At 34.7% G+C, this 21,224-nt stretch overlaps 1 protein-coding gene across 1 annotated transcript in view; it reads right to left on the bottom strand.

The window, feature by feature from the left end:
• Orc3 (origin recognition complex subunit 3) overlaps positions 1-21,224 on the bottom strand; it is a 283,514-nt gene that overhangs the window by 108,831 nt on the left and 153,459 nt on the right. The window contains exons 12-13 of the mRNA XM_090412057.1: positions 18,496-18,612; positions 12,266-12,345 (exon numbers count right to left, since the gene is read on the bottom strand). Of these exons, the coding sequence (XP_090268183.1) occupies positions 12,266-12,345; positions 18,496-18,612 (197 nt within the window). The remainder of the gene's footprint in view (positions 1-12,265; positions 12,346-18,495; positions 18,613-21,224) is intronic.

The following is a 21,224-nucleotide window of genomic DNA, read 5'->3' as shown; positions in this document are numbered from 1 at the left end:
CTCTGATTGTTTATTGCATGTCATGGTGTACCAGTGCTTGTGGGTACTTTTTTCTCCTGTGTATAAATGACATATTCTCAAGCGTCACTAATCCAATTCACAGTTTTGAAGATGATAGTACTCTCCATTTCATCCTACTTATCTGACAAATTATGCAGTGCTCAGACTACCCATGCTTAAGATCATTCACAACCAATGCCTTAAGCAGTGATCTGCATATCATCCATTCAGTGGGATGGGGACAATCAAGTCATCTTCAATGCCACCAAAATGAAGTCCTGCCTTTTCTCTAATAAAAGAGATCTCAGCTCACCTACACTAGGTAATACAAAAATCATCAGTCTGATCTGTCTGTCAGATCTGCCCATTCTTAGAATACAATCCGAACTGTTTGGGTTGTTTCACTTAAAACTTTGCTAAAAATTCTTGATGCTGTCCAGAGGAAAGTAATTTGGCTCCATGATGATTTGTCTCTTTTACAGAGTCGCTTCAACCCCTATCTCACAGGACCACTTTTTAACATTATTTTCTAGAGATACTTCGATCATTGTTCCAGTAAACTGGCAACCATAATTTCTCCACTTTATGTTGGCCTGTTAACACTTTGAGTCTTATCGACGTATATTTACATCGATAGGACATTAAGTCCCAGTAGGTTTAGGACTCAACGTGTTAAAATAAGAGCAGCAGCACTGCTCAGCATCCCTTTTCATTGCAACAGTATGTGAATTTAACCTGTTTCTCCTCTTTTATGCTATCTTCTACCATTGTAGTCTGGAACAGCATTCCTCATAAAGTATTCCAAACAACTACACAACCTACAACTGTTAAAAAAAAAAAAGTCAATAAACCTCTTATCTTACTATTAACATGCACCCACACACACAGCACAGATGTGCTTATAAGATATTCAACCTCTTGTGTATGGGATTAATATATAGATAAATATATACACCTATAAATAAAAAAAATTAGAATAATCAAAGAAAATATGTTGAATGATTTGCAATTCTAATTTATTGCATAGAAAATGATTATTACCAAATATGAATTAGCATCATCTAAATCTACATACTTGTTTGTATATTATATAACCATGCCAACACAAAAATGTAATATAAATTATAAGAAAACTGTTATTTGAAAACATTCCAAAATTAGAATTATTTTTAAAGTAGTTCAAAATAATGTGAAAATAAATGCACAAAAAATACAGTCAAAGAGAAACAATATCACAAGTAGTACTTTGTTGCACCTCCCTTAGCTTTTATGACCATTCATAAACAGTTGGGCATATTATTTACTAGTTGTTCACAGTATTTTTTTTTATCAAAATATGCTGATATGGTCTGCAGACTGGAACCAGTTCATTTCTGTCTCTTGGAGCAACTTCTTGAAGACATTTCTGCATAATTCCCACACAAATTTTCAATGGAGTTTAAATCTGGTGAGTTTGCCAGCCAAGGAATTACACTGATTTGTCTTTCTTTGAGCCATCTGGTAGTGGTCTTAGAAGTGTGACAAGAAGCTGAAGCTTGCTGAAAAAGGATATCGTCATCAACACAAATCTTCTGATGCAGGTAACAAAGTGCTCAAAAATTTCTTGGGACATTTTGGAATTGATTCTTTCATACACAATACACAGCCTACCCAGATCCTCTGCAGTCATACAAGCCATACTATGCCAGAGGTTGCAAATCTCCTGAATATCATGCACTTTTTATCAAATGCTTCTTGCTTGAGACACCAAACATATATCCTTCGATGCCCATGGTACACACACAAACATACTTTCATCACTAAAAAAAATACCTTTTTCCAGTCCTCTTGACCCCACAGCACAGTCTTTGTTTACACGATATCACTCTAGCTGAGTGCTTTGGTTTTAACAAGAATAAAACTGATTTTGTGTTTTGATTTATTACTATGGATGAGACTTAGATTCATCGTTGCACACCAGTATCCAAAACAGTGGACAGAAGCCGGTTGTTCAGCGCCAAAGAAGACAAAGTCAGTTCCATCAGCAAGAAAGGTCATTGCATCAGTGGTTTGGGATGCTAAAGGCATTTTGTTTATTAATTATCTTGAAAAGGGTAAAACAATAACCAGGGCATATTATTCCGATCTTTTAACCAGACTAGATGAAAAAATTCATGAGAAAAAACCTGATTTGCAGAAGAAAAAAAAAAAAAAAATCATCTTTCATCAGAACAATGCACCTGCTCACAAAGGTGTTTTGGCAATGGGAAAATTAAAGGATCTGCACTATGATTGTTGGAACATCCACCCTATTCCCCAGATTTGGCTCCCTCTGACTTCTATCTCTTCCCAAAACTAAAACTCTTCCTCTCGGGTCAGCGTTTTTTCTTGGAAGTCATCAGCGGCTTTATCTTAGGCACACGTGAATCAGTCCCACAGCTGATGAAATATATGCTATTTCTATACTCTCCCAAATCCCAAAACAAATCTGAAAATTTGGGGAAATTCTAATATTTTAAATGTTAAAAATTATTATAATGAATAATTGACATGTATGATGCTATGCATTATAATTTATATTAAATTATGTGTTTAGATGATTATATAATATACAAAGTACGTAGATTTAGATAATAAAATTAATATTTGGTAATAATTATTTTCCATGCAATAAATTAGAACTGCAAATCATTCAACACATTTTCTTTGATTATTCTAATTTTTTTAAATTTTATTTGAAGGTATATATACGAGGGTGGTTTGAAAAGTTCTCGGCCTCAACCATATATGGCAACACTATCGGCAAGTTTTTTTTTTCTAAGTTGGTACATCTGTTATAAGCATCCATGTGAAATTGCAAGTCAAGTAGTTTATTTTATACAGCTATCTGAAGCAAAAGGTGTTGTCTGTATCCCTTGAAATGGATAAAATTGAGTATCGTGTGGTTATAAAATTCTTTGTAAAAGAAGGTTTAACACCAAAAAAATTCATTAGAAGTTCACAGGCACTCTTCTCTTTCGTTTTCGACAATTAAGAAATGGGCTGCTGAGTTTAAACGTGGCTACCAGCCTTGAAGATGATCCACGTGAAGGATGTCCGAAAAGTGTAACACCAGAAATCATTGATCAAGTGCATGATATGGTATTAAATGACTGGTGAGTCAAAATGCTTGAAACTGCTGAGACTATAGACATTTCAAAAGAACGTATAGGATATATTTTGCATGAAGAATTGCAAATGAAAAAGCTTTGGCAAGATGGGTGCAGCGCTTTTGATCTAAATCAAAATTAAAGGATCTGCACTATGAATTGTTGGCACATCCACGCTATTCCCCAGATTTGGCTCCCTCTGACTTCTACTTCTTCCTGAAACTAAAACTCTTCCTCTCTGGTCAGCGTGTTTCTTCAAATCAAGAAGTGATTGCAGCTGTAGAGGAGTATTTTACAGATCTTACTGAGAACCACTACAGGGACTGGATAATGGTGCTGCTGGAGCATCGTTGGAATAAATGTATTAGTTTTAAGGGAGATTATGTTGAAAAATAAAGATAATTTTGAAATTATAAATTCGTTTTTTTTCATAGTTAGGATGAGAACTTTTCAGACCACCCTCGTGTATATATATATAAAATAAACTAATGAATTTCTCTTAAATAATAAAATAACACGTAAAAACCACAGTGATATCTTTAATTAGTAAAAGGACAGATATTTCGTACTAAAATTAATAGTACATCTTCAGTGTCTGTAACAGTAATAGGAATGGAATACAGGCAAAACGTTTGGTGGATTACCTATTAAAATACAATTGTTACCGCATGCTAGGAAATAATAGAAATAACAAATTTAATCTATTAAGATAAATGGTTTTTTACATAAGATAAAAGTCTCCCAGATCTTTGAGATAGACATGCAGTCATTTCTATTTAAATTCGGTCGGTGTAAGATAGTTTCACAACTTTCTTTGAATAAGCGTTCATATTTGAATCTGCATCTTTGGAGGAGAACTGCTTTATCCCACTGGACACTATGAGTAGAGTCAATACTGCGCTGCGAAAAGAATAAAAGAACATCAATATTATATTGATTATAACAAACCTCTGAAGTCTGGTCTGGCACAGCACAGTATTGACTTATCTTATGTAAAAAACCTTTTATCTTAATAGATTAAATTTGTTATTTCTATTATTTCCTAGCACGTGGTAACAATTGTATTTTAATAGGTGATCCATTGAACGTTTTGCCTGTATTCTATTCCTATTACTGTTACAGACATTGAAGATGTACTATTAATTTTAGTACAAAATATCTGTCCTTTTACTAATTAAAGATATCAATGGTTTTTACGTGTTACTTTATTATTTAATTACTATGCCACAGGTTCCACTAAAAATTAATGAATTTCTCTATAAACATGTTTATAAATGTTTTTTGTTTACTTTAAGAATAGGATGGAAGTCAATTATACATTAATTTATATGGAAAAACAAAATTTTCTTTAGATATTACAGTATATAGAGGCCCATGAAATAGGTTGTTCACTTCCTTACTAAGCTAAAATCTTGAGATTACCGTTTAAATGACTGTAATTAATAAAGAAGAAAACAAAACATTCCAATAAAAAATCAGATGAATTATACATTTACACAGTGGCTATATATGAGCAGAGAATTAATAAATGTTTAGATAACATAGAAAACAACCCTGAAGATGCAGACACAGAAGGACGTAATATAAAAATAACACTAAACACAGCAGCTAATGTAAATCTAGAAAAGACAAAAAAATTATTAAAAAGAAACTAAAAATATGAAATTACTTTCAATGGAATAATAAAACTAAAGTAATAATCAGAATAAAAAAAGAAACATCATAAATGGTTAAGCAGTAAAAGATTAAAATACAAAAGAATCAGAACCACACTTGAGAGAGAGGGAGAGAGAAAAGTCAAATAAGACAGATGATCATGGAACAGATTTGGTTCTGATTTATAACATGATGTATGTGTATGTGTGTGCATATAAAATAAGATCCAATGTATACTCATGAGTCACAGCAAACAAAGTTTGCACATGAAGTAACTTCATGCTGTGCAAATCATATAAAGAGGCTAATGACTTCATGTCACTTGCCTTAGTATCCCATAATGCAAAGCACACATACTTATGGACATGTATGATGCTATGCATTATGGGAAGGATCACTACTCAGACCGGTTTCGATCTTTATTGAGATCTCATTGGTTGGAGCCAGACCCAGAAATGATACTATGGCTGAAGTAATGCAGAAGTCATACTTCCACATATAAGTAGCCAAAAGTGCCACATCTCATTACTAAAATGCTCTGGATTAGAGATAGATGTGTGGAAAAGTTTTTCCACACATCTATCTCTAATCCTGAGGTTAGGGATTGAGTAAGGCACTAGTAGTGACCAGTGGATATTGTAGGATATGTGGCTATATGGCACATAATCCCATAAGAAATGCTCAATAAGATTCGAATCAGGAGAATTAACTGGCCAGGGAGAACACATCAGGAGATAGAAATTTTGGACTTATCTGACCAAATCATATTCTTATTGGCTTAAACTTGAATGCAAAATGATGGTATAACTTCATCACCCAGTTACACAAGGGCCTCACTGTGTTTGTCAAGAGATCAGCTACTTGAAAAGAAAGAAGTAACTTTGCTGAAGAAGCATGTGGTAATTTTGAATATATTTAATTGTTTACTTATCTGTTTTGTCCTCGTCGACAGTGGTTACAGTAATAGTGAAAATGGAAGAATGCAATAATGGAAGACAATCTAAAATTTAGGATGTAATTTCAGTCTTTCATCTAATTATATGATAAATTTAGACTTAATGGGATTCCAGTCAACAATTAACAGTCAAAACTAGATGTACGGACACAAATTAGTACAACTTTTTTTTTTTTTACATAGAAAAGTAGTCTGAACAAATGATTGCTTTCATATTCTGCACCAGTATGTACTTATTTGTCAGGTCAGCTATTCTCCCTACGCTTACAACAGTGTTTCTCAACGTTCTTTCATGTGTGCCCCATTTTTTAATATTAGTTTTTGTGGTACCCCCCCCCCCCTTTGCAAATCTTGTGCTGAGACACTGAAAAACCCATAAAAGTTAGCCAAACAAACAAACAAACTAAAAATTAATTAAAATTTTTAAATATTCATACAAATTTAAATACGTCATTAAATCTTTCAAAAATTGTATAAATCTGGCACCACTGCACAGACCGCTGAATCGTATCGACCTTTCGGAAACATTCGCGATTTCATCACGGAAAGTCTTGAATGTTCTGGAAATGTTTCCGCGAGTATAAATGAGGCTTGAAATGGCAAGATGGTAGTAACACAGCAAGAGTGACCAACAGTGAGAAGTCGAAGGTCGGCATTATTTTACTACTATTCGCAATGACTGTGATACATGGTATAAAAACAATCTTTTCTAGTGTAGAAAAACTGATAAATTTTTAAGTGGACGTAAGCGGGCATCTGACAACCATGGAGCATCAACATCAAATTCAGGTTCACAGAATATCATTCCGAAAGTAAAATCAAGGAAGTATGCAGCAGAATGAACCTCTGCAGCTCAGTCAGTATAGACGAAGCCCTTTGGTCGGAAAGACCTGGATTCGATTCCCGTCAGTGACGTGAGAAACCTTTATCTGGTCTCTTTCGACTAAAGGTAAGTTAGCCGGTCTCATATGGAATCAGAGGGTTTTTCCCTCCCAGAAAAAGCAAACCGGCCCCATGAACATACACTTTTATAGGCATGCGACACCTCCAGGAATAACCAACCTATTCCGTAGGATTTTGGTTTTGAATACCTACACGGTAAATTGTGTAGGTCTATGCGTGAGTGTAAATTAAGATGTAGCAGAATATTTAGATTTTCGTTTTACAAAGACTGAAGTAAATGATGAAGAAAGACCACTGTGTGTTATTTGTTCAAAAATTTGGCAGTTGATAGAATGAAACTAAATGAACTTAAAAGACATTTGGAAACACTTCATAAGGAGTATGTTGACAAACCTCGAGAGATCTTTGCTGCCAAACTGAAATGTTTTGAAAAGCAAAAATCTAGCATTAAAAAAAGCTTTGTCTGTAAATGAAAAAGCTTTACTACTTCCTACAAAGTTGCATATAAAATAGCTAGGTGCAAAAAGGCACACACTATTGGAGAAGACCTAATACTGTCAACTGCAATTGATATTGTGGAGACTATGCTTGGAGAAAGTTTTACTAAACAACTGCAGTGCATACTTCTATCAAATGATACTGTTGTTCAGCAAAATGTGAAGATATGTAGCAACAACTTTTGTTGAAGCTTTGTGACCAATTAATTGGCTGGCCTGGTTGGCCAAGTGGTTAGTGTATCTGCTCTCCAGCCAAAAGGCTGTGGGTTCAAATCCCGCCTTGGGCATGGACATTTGTGATTGTCTGTGAAAATATCAATAGTGTTGGTGGACGGTAGATGGTGTTGGTTTAGATGATGATGGTAGTTGGTGGACTGAGTGGTGAAGACAGAGTTGTACCCTCCCTCGATGAGTCCCTTGGACTCCCTTGAGATGCTACGTAATAATAATAATAGTAATATTCTTGATTCAGCTTCACGAGGCAAGAGATAGCAACAAGGATTGTCATTTAATTGCTTATGTTCGATTAGAGATGGATTATCAGCAGTTCAAGAGTTATTGTTTTTGTAAACCAATAGAAAGAAGAGCACTTGAAATGTTCAAAATATTCAACGATTTCATATGCAAGGCAAACACACAGTGGAAAAATTGTGTTGGAATTTGTACTGATGGTGCTCAAGTTATGTCTGGAAGGTTTAAAAGTTTACAAGCCTTTGTGTGGGAAAAATCCCAACAACCTATTTGGATACACTGCATGGTTCATAAAGAAGCTGTTGTTGCAAAGGAAATGAGTCCTAGTCTAAACTTGTGTTAACAACAACTATAACTATGGTGAATTATATAAAAATGAGACTCTTAAAATCAAGACTGTTTTCTGAGCTTTGCAAAGACATGGCTGAAGTGGAACATTCAGCGTTACCATTTTACTGTGAGAGAAGATGGTTATCACAGGGAAAATGTTTATAACATGTTTATGAATTAAGAGATGAAATAGCAATCTTCTTGTAAGAGGAAATTCACGAAGTAGCAGTTTAGAGACCACTTATTTGTGATGAAATTGAGCTACTTGGTGGACATATTTGAGAAACTAAATATATTAAACTTGAAACTCCAAGGAAAAAATACACATATCTTAGAGCTGAGTGACAAAGTTAATGCTTTTTGTAAAAAACTAGGGTTATAGAACAAAAAGGTAAAGCAAAAAAAATTTGAAATGTTTGAATGTGGATGAATTTATCAAAACCTACAAGGCAGAAGAGCAACATCAAAGTTTTATTTGCACCTATTGAAAATCATTTAATAATGTTAATGAAGAATTTTAGAAACTATTTTATAACTGACAACAATATAATGGCAATGTATGAGTGGGTTAGAAACCCATTTGAAATTACCCCTGAAGGTTTCTCAATTGAAGAAGAGGACCAATTAATAGACTGTCAAGCAGTGAAATCAAAAGACAGTTTGCATCTAAATTGCTGTTTGAATTTTGGGCCAGTATTGATGATGAATTTTCTGCACTAAAGTCAAGAGCTTTTTGTGCACTTCTGCCATTTCCATCATCTTATTTTTGTGAAATCAGGTTTATTTTCTGCAGTGGCTGCCTTAAAAACAAAATACATATCTCAGTTAAATATAGAAAGAGAACTAATTTCAAATGTATCACCATCATATGAAAAGCTTTGCTCTGCAACGCAGGCCCAAGGAAGCCATTAAATTTTAGATTCACTGTTATTTTTTAGTTTTAATTATTTGCTTAGTATATTCTGCAATACTGATATATTCCTGTAAGCATAACAAATTTATTCAAAATAGTGGATTTTATGCATTTTATTATTTTATTTTCAGAGTGTATTTTATCTTTTTGTTTTTATATTGTTTTTGTGTCAGTAAATCGTTTCATTAAATGCTTTTGTTTCAATAAAGTAGTTTTTCAGTTTTTCCTTTGATTTCCACTTTCTTCGCGTCCCCTTTCGGGGGCGAGGGGTACCCCCTAAGTTGAGAATCACTGGCTTACAAGAACCAATGGAATAATTCAATCCTTACGTGCAAAAAAGAGTGATGCTTTTTGCTACTAGTAATCGATGGTTTTTTCAAAATGATTATATTAACAGAGAATGAACTGTTAATATAATATATAATATATAACTGAAAAGCATAATAACCAAAACAACACTTGCCATGATCTGGTCATACCTTCCCATCATGGGCTGTGCATCTCATCTCTGGAAATGGCAATGGAAATGTACATACTGCCTAACCTCAAGCACTCATTTACCGACACACTAAATTATAATGGGGAAGGGGCATTCAGATTATAAATGACTATAACCTTCCTTGCTATGTCCTATCTGTTCAGTATGGATGTAGTGGCATGCACTATCAAGGCCATTTTAGTGCTCTCTTTGGCATAATGCAAAAGAGAACCTGTCACTCTCTTTTGTATATATGGCATACTGCATCCTCACTATTACCATTACTTCAAAACCAGAGGAAAACAACACAAGCAAATAACAATTACCTAGTGAGTCTGAAAAAAGCTTCATAAAAAACAACAAAGATAACTGATTGGTTCTACATGTTGAAAGTCTCACTGATTTCTGAATATAAATTTGCTAGCAAAATATAATTTCACGAGATTATATTTTGCTAGCATCATGTATCACTTTAGAAGTTCTTTATTATTACAAAGTTTAGATGAAATCTGATATGACATGATTGTATATTCTTGTAAAAGAATATTACAACTTGTGGGTTAGAAAGTTTGCAAAGAGGCAGAAAATGGAGAGAGACTAACGACAGAGATTGAAATTATTCAATACCTAACCAGTTACAGGGAAAAAAAAACAAAAAAAACATGAGGACATCCAAGGAAGCTGAGTAGATAAGAAGAGTCAGCAAAAGTGAGTGAGAAGTAATTTTTCTAATGTGGATTAATTTAAGGAGGGGGATATGATAGTTATGCAAACCAGTGTATAGGCCTCTTATGTTCATTCCTTGGAGTTTGTAAATGCACTTAAATAACAGCATATCATAAAAGAAAAAATTTGTCATTTATAAATACTGACATCTGATCATTCTGCATGCTGTCTTCCCCCCTCGAAGTGCATCATTTATACAGGTTTTTCATGAAATCCCTTAAAAGACAGATGAAGAAACTGTTGCTTACACATTCTAGTAGTAAGACTTATACGTTGGTTAGACATAACTGGTAATTAGTTTACGGAATTAACAACGCATATAAAGTATATTAATTAAAGGTAACTTTAATGAATAACTTCTATATTTCGGCAATGTCACATTGCCATCTTCGGGAACATAAAGATATGGTATGTGCACTCAGAAACTAACACAAAGCAAATGAGGAAGAAAGCAAGAAACTAATATTGTTCCTAAAGTCCTAATGGTGCCCTCTTGCAGGATAATTTGGTAGTCTTGGCAGTTGGGCTGAAGTTCTCATAATGAAAGTCTCCCAAATTTGGGGCAGTTTCATGCACCCAAATTTGTTGAGGTTAGGAACGTTTTTTAGAGCTGCTGAAGATTCTTTGAATAATCTTTCGTATTTAAACTTGCTGCGATGGATTATTTTTGTTTTCTTCCAACGAATTTTATGGTGGGTATCTAAGGCATGGTCTGCCAGCCCAGAGCGGCTTTACTGGTGAAACCGGATGTAGTCTTGGTGTTCTGAAATCCTGATATTTGTTGTTCTGCCTGTTTGGCCAAAGTAGGACAATTTGCAGCTGCAAGGGACCTGGTATACACCAGGTAGGTCTAGGGGAAGTGGTTGGTCTTTGGTAGAGCGGATAAGGGATGCCAACTTTTTATATGGTCTGTAACAGGAAGTAAGGTCATATTTTTTGAGGATATTGGTTATTTTTTCAGAGGTGCCCTGGATGTAGGGGATGGTGATAGACTTGGTGTAATCTTTATTGTGGAGCGGGGAGGGGGGTTGTGGTTTACAGGTTTTAGTATTTTTTGGATTTTTTGGGGGTTATAGCCATTGGCTAAGAAAGTGTTGAGGATGTGGTTTAGTTCAATAGTCAGGGCCTTGTCATCTGAGAAGAAAACAAAAATAATCCATCGCAGCAAGTTTAAATATGAAAGATTATTCAAAGAATCTTCAGCAGCTCTAAAAAATGTTCCTAACCTCAACAAATTTGGGAGACTTTCATTATGAGAACTTCAGCCCAACTGCCAAGACTACCAAATTAGCCTGCAAGAGGGCACCATTAGGACTTTAGGAACAATATTAGTTTCTTGCTTTCTTCCTCATTTGCTTTGTGTTAGTTCCTGAGTCACATACCATATCTTTATGTTCCCGAAGATGGCAATGTGACATTGCCGAAATATAGAAGTTATTCATTAAAGTTACCTTTAATTAATATACTTTATATGCGTTGGTAATTCCATAAACTAATTACTAGTTATGTTGCTTACACAGAATGCATACTGTAAATTATTATTGTAACATGTATGGAAATTAAAGTAATGGTAATCTTAAAGTTTGCACTTTATTGCCACTTGTAGGTAGGAGATGAATTTCATTGCCTAGTGTGAATCGCTTCCCTACTCATTGGATTTCTGAAGTGGCTTGAAAAAGTTCCATATCTGGTCTCTAGAGCAGGGTTTCTGGACTATGTAAAAATAAATTAAAATTAAAAAAAAAAATATATATATATATATATATATATAATTGATAAAAAAAATAAAAACAGAAAAAAATCCATTGCTCACCCACGGTTCAAAATGTACTGTAAGTTAACAAATAACCTTTTGTGGGTGGGAGCAACATAAAAAAACACTATAAAATTGATAAGTAAAATATAACTCTATGTAATACTTGAATAATGATGATGATATATTGTTTTAACAGTGCAAGGACAGTAAAGGTCATACCGTGCCATATCAAAGGTTATAGAAGTACACAAAGTACAAAGTGGGATTGAAACCTGTAATCTGTTGGAGAGCAGGTATACTAACCACTTCAGGCCAGCATAATACTTGGATGTCAAATTCATAATACTAAGCAAGCAGTTTAAATAATAATAAGTAAGTAATGTATGTAAATAACTGCTCTGAACAAAAAACACAAATGAGCTCACTGGAGAAAAAAAAAAAAAAAGCCTCACCTTAAAAGTTTGTAGGCTTTCTGATATTCATCAGTGGAGTGTAATTGCTCTTCTAAAGCTAATATGTAAAGTTCTCTAATCTGAAATCAAAAAATTATAAATCAAATGAATGCAATGGCATGAAAAACAAATCTTTATGGTGCATATATTTATTTATTTTTATAGTTCATGAAGATGTAGTGAGCTAATGTTATGGAAGAGAAAACAGCAAATGATTAACAGTGGATGGAAACATCTGTAGGCCATAATTTTCAGGAAATATATATGAAGAAAAATGGACTCAGAAATAGAAGATAGCAAAGCAAAGTGTCTCAGGGAATCATCGTGAAGTTTCTGGGATAAAAACTATGTGGAACTGGAAAGAAAATAAATAATTCCTATCCTATCCTTCTCACCGTCCCATCCTCCCTCTTAATGAGGGCTTACGACAAATTAATGCAACTGGTTTGTCACTCATCTGCTGCATCCCTTAAGGTCAATATTCATGACTGTAATCCGTGTGTTCATGGGACCGGCTTGCCTGTTTTGGAGGGGGGGTGGGACAAAAAAATCCGTTACCTCTGTATGAGACAGGCTAACTCACCTTTCATCGAAAGAGACCAGACAAAGGTTCCTCATGTCACTGACACGAGGAACCTTTATTTACCTGGATTTGATATAGAAGTTCAGTCAATATAGAAGAACATCTTCTATATTGACTGAGCTACAGAGACTCTAAATAAATAATTTACTAACTAAATTAATTATGTATATGTCAATGTTTTACCAGCTCAAGCTAGAATTATTGAAGGTACTTTAATAGATACCTGGCAAAGACTAAGAAAACAAAATCTCAATAACAAGGACAATGTATGGAAGGCAACAGTGGCACTCTCTCTCTCTCTGGTGATCTCTGATTACTGCTAATGGAAGGATGGGGAAGTGAACAAAAATGCATGTAGGATAACATCATCAGTTGCACTGCAGTTCACTGGGTTCAGTAGAGCATGAGTCACTTCCACGAACAGTATGTGATTTGAACTGGAATCTGTATAGTAGTAGTCTGGCTTTCTTCCACCTGATGAAATGGTCTTCACTGCCACATACCAAATATATTTCAATGATTTTTTTTTCTTGTCAAAGTGGGCCATCCTGCTGTCCACAATACTGGATCTCATATAGACAAAGGGCACTGTAGACACCTGGGAAGGATCACTGAGGTCCATGATTTGACAAAGACTTTGGCAGAGGTTTATAAACCATTCCAATTTTGTGTTATTTTAGGAGTGATCCTAGTTTATTTGTTGTACCTTTAATATAGAGTAAGGATATGATGAATGTACAATATGGTTGGGGTGTGCCTGTGTGCGAGTGTGTTGGAGGTCGAGATTGTTGATTGTTCTTTTTAGGGGTGGGGTAACCAAAGACTGAACATGTGAGGGACCCATCTGATTACTATTTGTAAATAAGGTATTCAAGAAGGCTACAGTCACTTAAAAAATAAAACTAATTTGAGGGTGGATACTGTTGAGGAACTGTAAAAAGCTAGAAAGACCCTGATGGCCATGTAGCCAAATGGCAAAGACATTGTCAGTATACCTTAGCTATACTTTTGGGATGAATTTAGTGACAGTTTCAAAAGATTCTGTGTATAAGTTAGCAATGTGTGTGTGGGAAGGGGGGGGGGGGAGATCCTACTGCTACACCTTCAATTTGTTTAAAGAACTGGTTCTTCTTTTTAGCAATTTTCTGTCCACTGCTGGACAAAGGGCTCCTCTAGTTCCTTTCACCTTTCTCTGTTCTTGGCAATGGTTGACCAATTTTTCCCAACAAAATTTCATAATTCATCACTCCACCTTCTTTTAGGATGTCCTCGACCTTGTTTCCCTTCTTTTGGAATCCAGTTCGTTAGTATGGTGGTCCATTGCTCATCTTCTCTTCTGGATAGATGTTCGGTCCATTTCCATTTTAGTCACTTGTGGTGAAGAATGATGTCAGCGATATGAGTCTGGCTTCTTATCTAGGTGTTTTGCTTCTTATCTTTTAATGTCATTTTTCTTTGAGTTGTTGCTAGTTTATTTGCCAGTGCTTTTGTTAGAGACCAAGTTTCACAACCACCATATGTGATGACTGGAAGTATACACTGGTTAAATGTCTTCCTTTTTAAACAAAGTGGGACATCACTGTTTTGAAAAATGCTTTTCAATTTTCTGAATGTACCCCCAGGCAAGTTGAACTCTTCTATTTATTTCCTTCTGGAGTCCACAGTTTAGATCAATGAGATGACCTAAGTATGTATATGAAGAGGCTCTCTCTCCAAGAAATTGTTTTATATTATTATGTGTTTTGGTGTTACAAAATGATTAAACATGATTTTAGTTTTTTATCAGTTTATTATTAGACTGACTTTTCTGCTTTCATGATGTAGGTCTTCTATTATTATGTTAAGGTCTTCTGGAGTGTTTGCAAAAATTATGATACCATCTGCATATCTCAAGTGTGTTAAGTTTCTGTTATTAATTTTTATACCAAGTGTGTCCAGTTTATATTATTAAATATTTCTTGAAGGACTGGTGTAAAGATTTTAGGTGATAGAGAGTCTCCTTGTCAGACACCTTTTCAAATTGATATTTTATTGCTACTCATATGAAGTTGGATTATTGCTGTTGCAGTGTGGTATATTTCCTGGAGGAGGTCCATATATTCTCCAGGAACTCCCTGATTCTGGAGTGCTTTGATTATTGCATTAGTTTTGATGGAATCAAATGCTTTTTCATAATCAATAAAGGCTAAGCAAAGAGGCAACTGGTTTTCTTCTGCTTTTTCTATTATTTGTTTTACTACATGAATATGATCAATTGTGTTAAAGCCTTTACGGAATCCCACTGGAACATTAATGAAAAGAGATGACACATCAAAGCTAACTAAGCAATCATTCTCCTCCAAGTGAAAGTTCTTATAGTGGTTTTAAAGTGTATGGAGTTTTCATCTTGTAGTAGTTTTTTAATAGCAAATTCCATGTTAATGACTGAGTGCACCTTGAAATGCAAAATTGACTTGCTCATCACTGGCCTATATAGGATTTTTCCTGGAGCAGCTGTGAAGTTAAAGCCTACACTTAAAATTTTAGCTTCATTTTCCTGAGGTGTATAATCTGACAAGTTGTAGATGACCTTGCCTGCCAAACTTTGGTTCAGTACAGAGAATTTTCAAAGCCTTGGCCTCTGCATCTGGAACAACAGCCTCTACTTACATAACTACAAATTTTGGTACACTGTCCTATCATCCCATCAGTAGTAATCACAGAGAGAGAGAGTGCAATGTTGTGCTCCATGTGCATGACTGTCTCCTTGTTCATTTCATTCTCAATCTTTGCTGAGCATCTTAAATGTACATTTTTGATTATGCTAGTTTCAGCTGGTGAAATGTCAGCATGTAAATAATTAATTTAGCTAGTAAATTATTTACTTCATTCCAGAAATGACAATTGATGATATTATCACCTATGATGATTATAAACAAAAATTCAAAATTAATATTTATGCAGAAAACCAAATTAAAATATTCTGAGAAGACTGATTTTTTTTTCTAATTTGCATATAAATAATATTTATGATAAAATAATGGTACTGCATGGAGTATAAAGAATATTTAAAAAGTAATGAGACTGCTTATGTATCAGATATTCACTGAGTCAGGCACAGTTTTCTTTTTAAAATAACATCCTTCACATGATATAGTTTTTTATCATAAACATAATATAGTTTATATTATGTTTATGCATTGCAAATGACTTGCCAAGTTAGGACTGCAGAAATGAGTATTCTATTGATAATCTGCCAATTGCCACATTCAACTCAGTTGTCTTGAAGCACAAATCACCACTTTCTGGGTCACTATAGGCCAATGATGAGCAAGTCAATTTTGCATTTCAAGGTGTAGCTTATTTTTAATGAAGGTGCTCAGGAAATACCAGTGAGCATTTCCTCCTACTTAGTTGGAGGAGATGCCAACTAGACCTATAAGGTGGTAGGTGACCTTCATTGCCTGATGAAATACTACCACCTTTCTTACTGGAACCTGAAGTGGGTGCTGCCATGTTCGGCTGCAATTCAAATTCCATAACAGTGAAACCATCTTCTTTGGTGACTTTAATGACCAGAACTCTAACTGGCTCCCTTTTCCAATTCCTCTGGCCAAGCTGGAGGAGGTATTTGCTGTACACAATGACCTAAAGCAATATTTCTCAAACTTCTCAGACCATGGTACACTTGGACAAAGCATACAACTCGGAAGTCCACTAGCCCATACCCCCACCCTTTATATTTTTCTCTACCAGAGGTGAATCTTCACATACTAAGTGCAAAGTTGTGGAGTGGTTGGCATATGCAAATTATAACTTGGTACTTTAGGTGTTGAAAACTCAACTTTGCAGTTATAAGTCGAGAAGAATGGCAGTTAATATTTCATTGCTACATTGGTGAGTGCCGAATGTTCAGATTGTATATGGAACCAAAAGTCCAAACTTTTCTCTCTGAACAAGCTCTTCATTTTTCATTTTCTTAAATGATAGTCATTTGCATTAAGCACATTTTTACCTTCACTGTTTTTCACATTTCTTGTACTAGTGTTTTCACAAACTTCACTAGATTTGCAAGAAAGTACCAGCTCTATTCAGTGTTCCACATTATTTCTACAAAATTGTATATATAAGTAACAACGAACTAATTTATGAAAACTCTTACTGCTCTCAAATTATATATTTAGTTAAATTCTTTATCCAAGTGTAAGCAAACAAAGTTTGCACCTGAAGTATCTTCAGGACTGGGGCAACTCGTAGTAAAGGTGGTATAAATTCTCATCACTTGCCTTAGTATCTCCCATAATGCAAAGCACATCTCCTTGCAGACATGTATAATGCTATGCATTAAGGGAAGGACCACTACCCAGACCGTTTTTCGACCTTTATTGAGGTCTCATCAGTGGGAGCCAGACCCAGTGGTGGTGATACCAAGGTGGAAGTAATGGAGAAGTCATATTTACCTATACAAGTTGCCAAAAGGTGTCACACCTTACTATTAAATTACTCTGGATTAGAGGAAGACGTTGGAAGTTTATTCACTTCGTTAGACTAGATATTATATATTTAGTTTAATCCTTTATCCAAGTGTAAGCAAACAAAGTTTGCACCTGAAGTATCTTCAGGACTGGGGCAACTCGTGGTAAAGGTGGTATAAGTTCGCATGCCTTAGTATCTCCCATAATGCAAAGCACATCTCCTTACGGACATGTATAATGCTATGCATTAAGGGAAGGGCCGATACCCAGACTGGTTTTGACCTTTATTGAGGTCTCATCAGTGGGAGCCAAACCCAGAAGTAGTGATACTGAGGTGGAAGTAATGGAGAAGTCATATTTCCATATACCAGTTGCCAAAAGGTATGACTACTTCTGGGTCTCATTTGCGAAAATTCCATCTCAGTCTTTCCACAGATTGTATAATCGGGATTTGTGTTCCTATAGTGACTATAACAAGTCTATGTTGAGATCCTGGAAAGTTTTCAAGTACTTTCCTATCAGTGGGTAAAGGATTATCCTCAATGTTATGTTACATGTGACAAAGCAGAGGTCGGGGGGTTTGAGTGTTTCTTCCATCTACCTGATTTAAAAGTGTCAGTGTCTTTTGCATCAAAAACCAGTGATAGCCCAAGGCTTTCACAGCCCATTCCATTCAGTCTAGTACCATTGATATCATTTCTACAATAGCCCCAGGAGTAATGTTGACTATTAAAATCTCCTATGTAGACTGCTGGATGTTGGTGAGCAAGAAGAGGTGGGATAGACCAAGTTTGTTTTGGAGATTTGTAAATTATTTTATGATTGTGATGATAATGATGGCAGTCATATAAACTGGAGATACACAGTTATCTGTTAAAAACTAATGTATGAATACCATAAACTGCACACCCTGATAAATAATACCCTCTATTTTTTATATAGTTTTAAGAAGAGATGGGATAGACCAAGTTTGTTTTGGTGGTTTGTAAATTATTTTATGATTGTGATGATAATGATGGCAGTCATATAAACTGGAGATACAGAGTTATCTGTTAAAAACTAATGTATAAATACCATAAACTGCACACCCTGATGAATAATACCTGTATTTTTTATATAGTTTTAAGTGGATTTTGAGCAAAAAAATCCTTTATTAAAGATTCCATAAAATGCACAATGAAAGAGATACATACATGCTTTCCCAGAGGATAACCAGGAAGTTGTTTCACCAAAGCATGTAAACATTCTAAAAGTACAAGCATCTTTTTATGATAGCTATGTAGGTTCTCCAGCATTTCGATGACAGCATGCTGAAAATATACAGAATATTATATGCAACTTAATAGGCATACAGATATCACTAGGTTTAATATATCATTTTGAAATACTAATTAGCATATTATATGAGTAAGAAACATTTCTCTATAATGTAATGTGAAGCAATTTTTTTTGTGTGTTGTAGTACACACACACACACACACACACACACACACACACACACACACACACACACACACACACACACACACACACACACACATTCTTCTTATATATCCTTTTTATATTTTAATATATTCTCTTCTCTCTCACACACAACTCATTAGTATTTATTAACACTGGAATTAACTTTCTGCAGTATTTCTTTTTTTTTTTTTTCTTTTGTACATTATCTGTGAAAATCTGAATGGATTTTGTTGTGGAGAACTAAGGCTCTTGGATTATTTGGAATTACAGCCAAAGCAGCTATAGCTACGAGACCAGTATGTTATGTCTCTGTGTATTCTTCTGGCTGATTTGCTAAGGCTTGAATAGTTGTCAGAAATTCTGGCAGAACTGAGAATGAGGGCCTTCATTCCTGTAAGAATTATGTCTGTTATTCATCTCAGCTGATGAACATTGCATTAAATTTCTCCTTTAATAGTTATAATTGTTGCATAACCATCTTTTATGTTAGGGCATCTCAGAAGACAGTAGCAGTATAACAGCATTTATTATTCTACTTGTTCAGATACAAAGTTTTTTCTTTCCAACCATCAGGTATAAGATTTATCCACAGTCTCTTATGATGTTCATACAATACTTCTTCATGTTGTTTAAATTATTACAAAGAGTTCCGTTCTGCAGAAATCAGAAGCAAGAGGATATGAATCATATCTGATATCACAAACACCAGAAGTCAGGACCTGCATTCATGTCTGTTCAAAAAAATTTACAAGGCCTTCCTATATTATTCAAACCTAAACAATGCAAAAGCATCACATATTTTGTAGAGAATAACTCATTCTATTCTCAAGGATACAAAATCTTAATAGCCAGTCTGAAAACAAAATAGGAATGTACAATAACTCGTGAAACGATGAATCGTTTTAAACAGAACAAAAAGGACATATTCATGAATAATGTATGTAATATTTGTTCACTTAAAAAAGCTATTTCAACATCATAATTTCCCAAAGCTTTGACATGGATAATCCATTATTGTTCATGCCTACAACCTTCCATGGTTGAGGATGATGTCCTTCCTATGTTCAGTGTCGATATATGCTGACCTAAACAAGATTTGTGCAATTCTCAATAGTGGATATGACTAAAATAAGAGAGGGCTACATTCATATGGCACATATACCTTGGAGCTTGTTTGTCTTTGGATGTGGGCAAAAACATAATAGTTTATTACTTCATTAACACAGGATTCTGTAACATGTTTGGAAATACCAGATATATAAGGACTTGAACCCTTTTTCAACAATAGTTGGGAAAGATGGTATGTAATTATCTACAACTGTCTGGGTGATGAGGTGGGGGTTGCCCATTTTGCTGCATCAAGGATTTCATAGTACAGCGTTTTGTTTTAGGGTTGTATTAATAAAACAAAGGTTATATGAGCTCTGCAGAATAGTGGTGTGGTTCTGCTGAGTTCTTCGTTATGTATCTATACGTTAAGGTAAGTGGTATAGAGCTGGGAAGAGTGCCTTCAAGAAAAAAAAAAAGCATTTTCTCGAATGGCAGACAGGCGTGATCTGTTTCAGTAAAATATCTAGAAGGGAAATTTTTCACCTGTTTTCTTTCTCTAGAGTAAATTTAGTTTATGGGGGGGGGGGGGTAAAAATTATAGATTTCTAAGGAAGCTGATCAATTTAGATCTTGAATTTTGATCAAACTGGACACTTCATTCTAATATGGTGAACTGCAAGTTATAGTCTGGCTCAATATGGCATCAACACTGAACACAGTAGCCTATGGAAGAACATCAAGTTTATCCACAAATATAATTTTTAGCATGCATGCATACTTAACATAACAGGGCTCAATCTCATTCATCAGATGTTAGCTTGGATGTATTCAATCTTAGTCCTTTAATATGTCATCACTTTCATCTGTTTATTCCAGGGTCTGATCAATTTATAAGCTTTTCTTAATGCCATGGCTAATTTTAACCTTGTATAACTACCAGTGTTCTCATTGGTGTGTTTATCAGTCTGTGAAGGAAAAAACTCATGCATTTTATAAGTGATACAAGTCCATTTATTACAATTTGTTTATTAATACCATTTCTTGCTATGTTTTTGGTTGTAAATATGTCTTGAATTGCTTCTATGAAAAAAAAAAAAGAAAAGAAAGAAAATTTCTTCTCTGTCACTATAAGCAAATGTTGAATGCATTTAGTATCATGAAAAACTCTCAATAAAATAAAACTCTTAGTTCTACACATAACTACATTAATGCATTTCTGAATTTTCACTGGCTCTGAAACACTGTCTGATGGAGAGGGCCAGTGATATCATGACATGGTGGCAACTCAGAAAACAATCAAAAAATATTCAGGTTACAATAAATATAATGAAATATTTTAGGAAAATAACTACTTCTTTCTCAACTTTTAATCTTCACTATTAACAGCCAAATTCTGCATATTCTATCC

The sequence above is a fragment of the Typopeltis vanoorti genome, chromosome 22, assembly GCF_054136105.1.
Source record: "Typopeltis vanoorti isolate ZY-2024b chromosome 22, IOZ_Tvanoo_1.0, whole genome shotgun sequence".
In the NCBI taxonomy this organism is placed as follows: domain Eukaryota; kingdom Metazoa; phylum Arthropoda; class Arachnida; order Uropygi; family Thelyphonidae; genus Typopeltis; species Typopeltis vanoorti.
The sequence above is the reverse complement of the archived record's forward strand: the minus strand, read 5'-3'. Positions and strand labels throughout refer to the sequence as shown.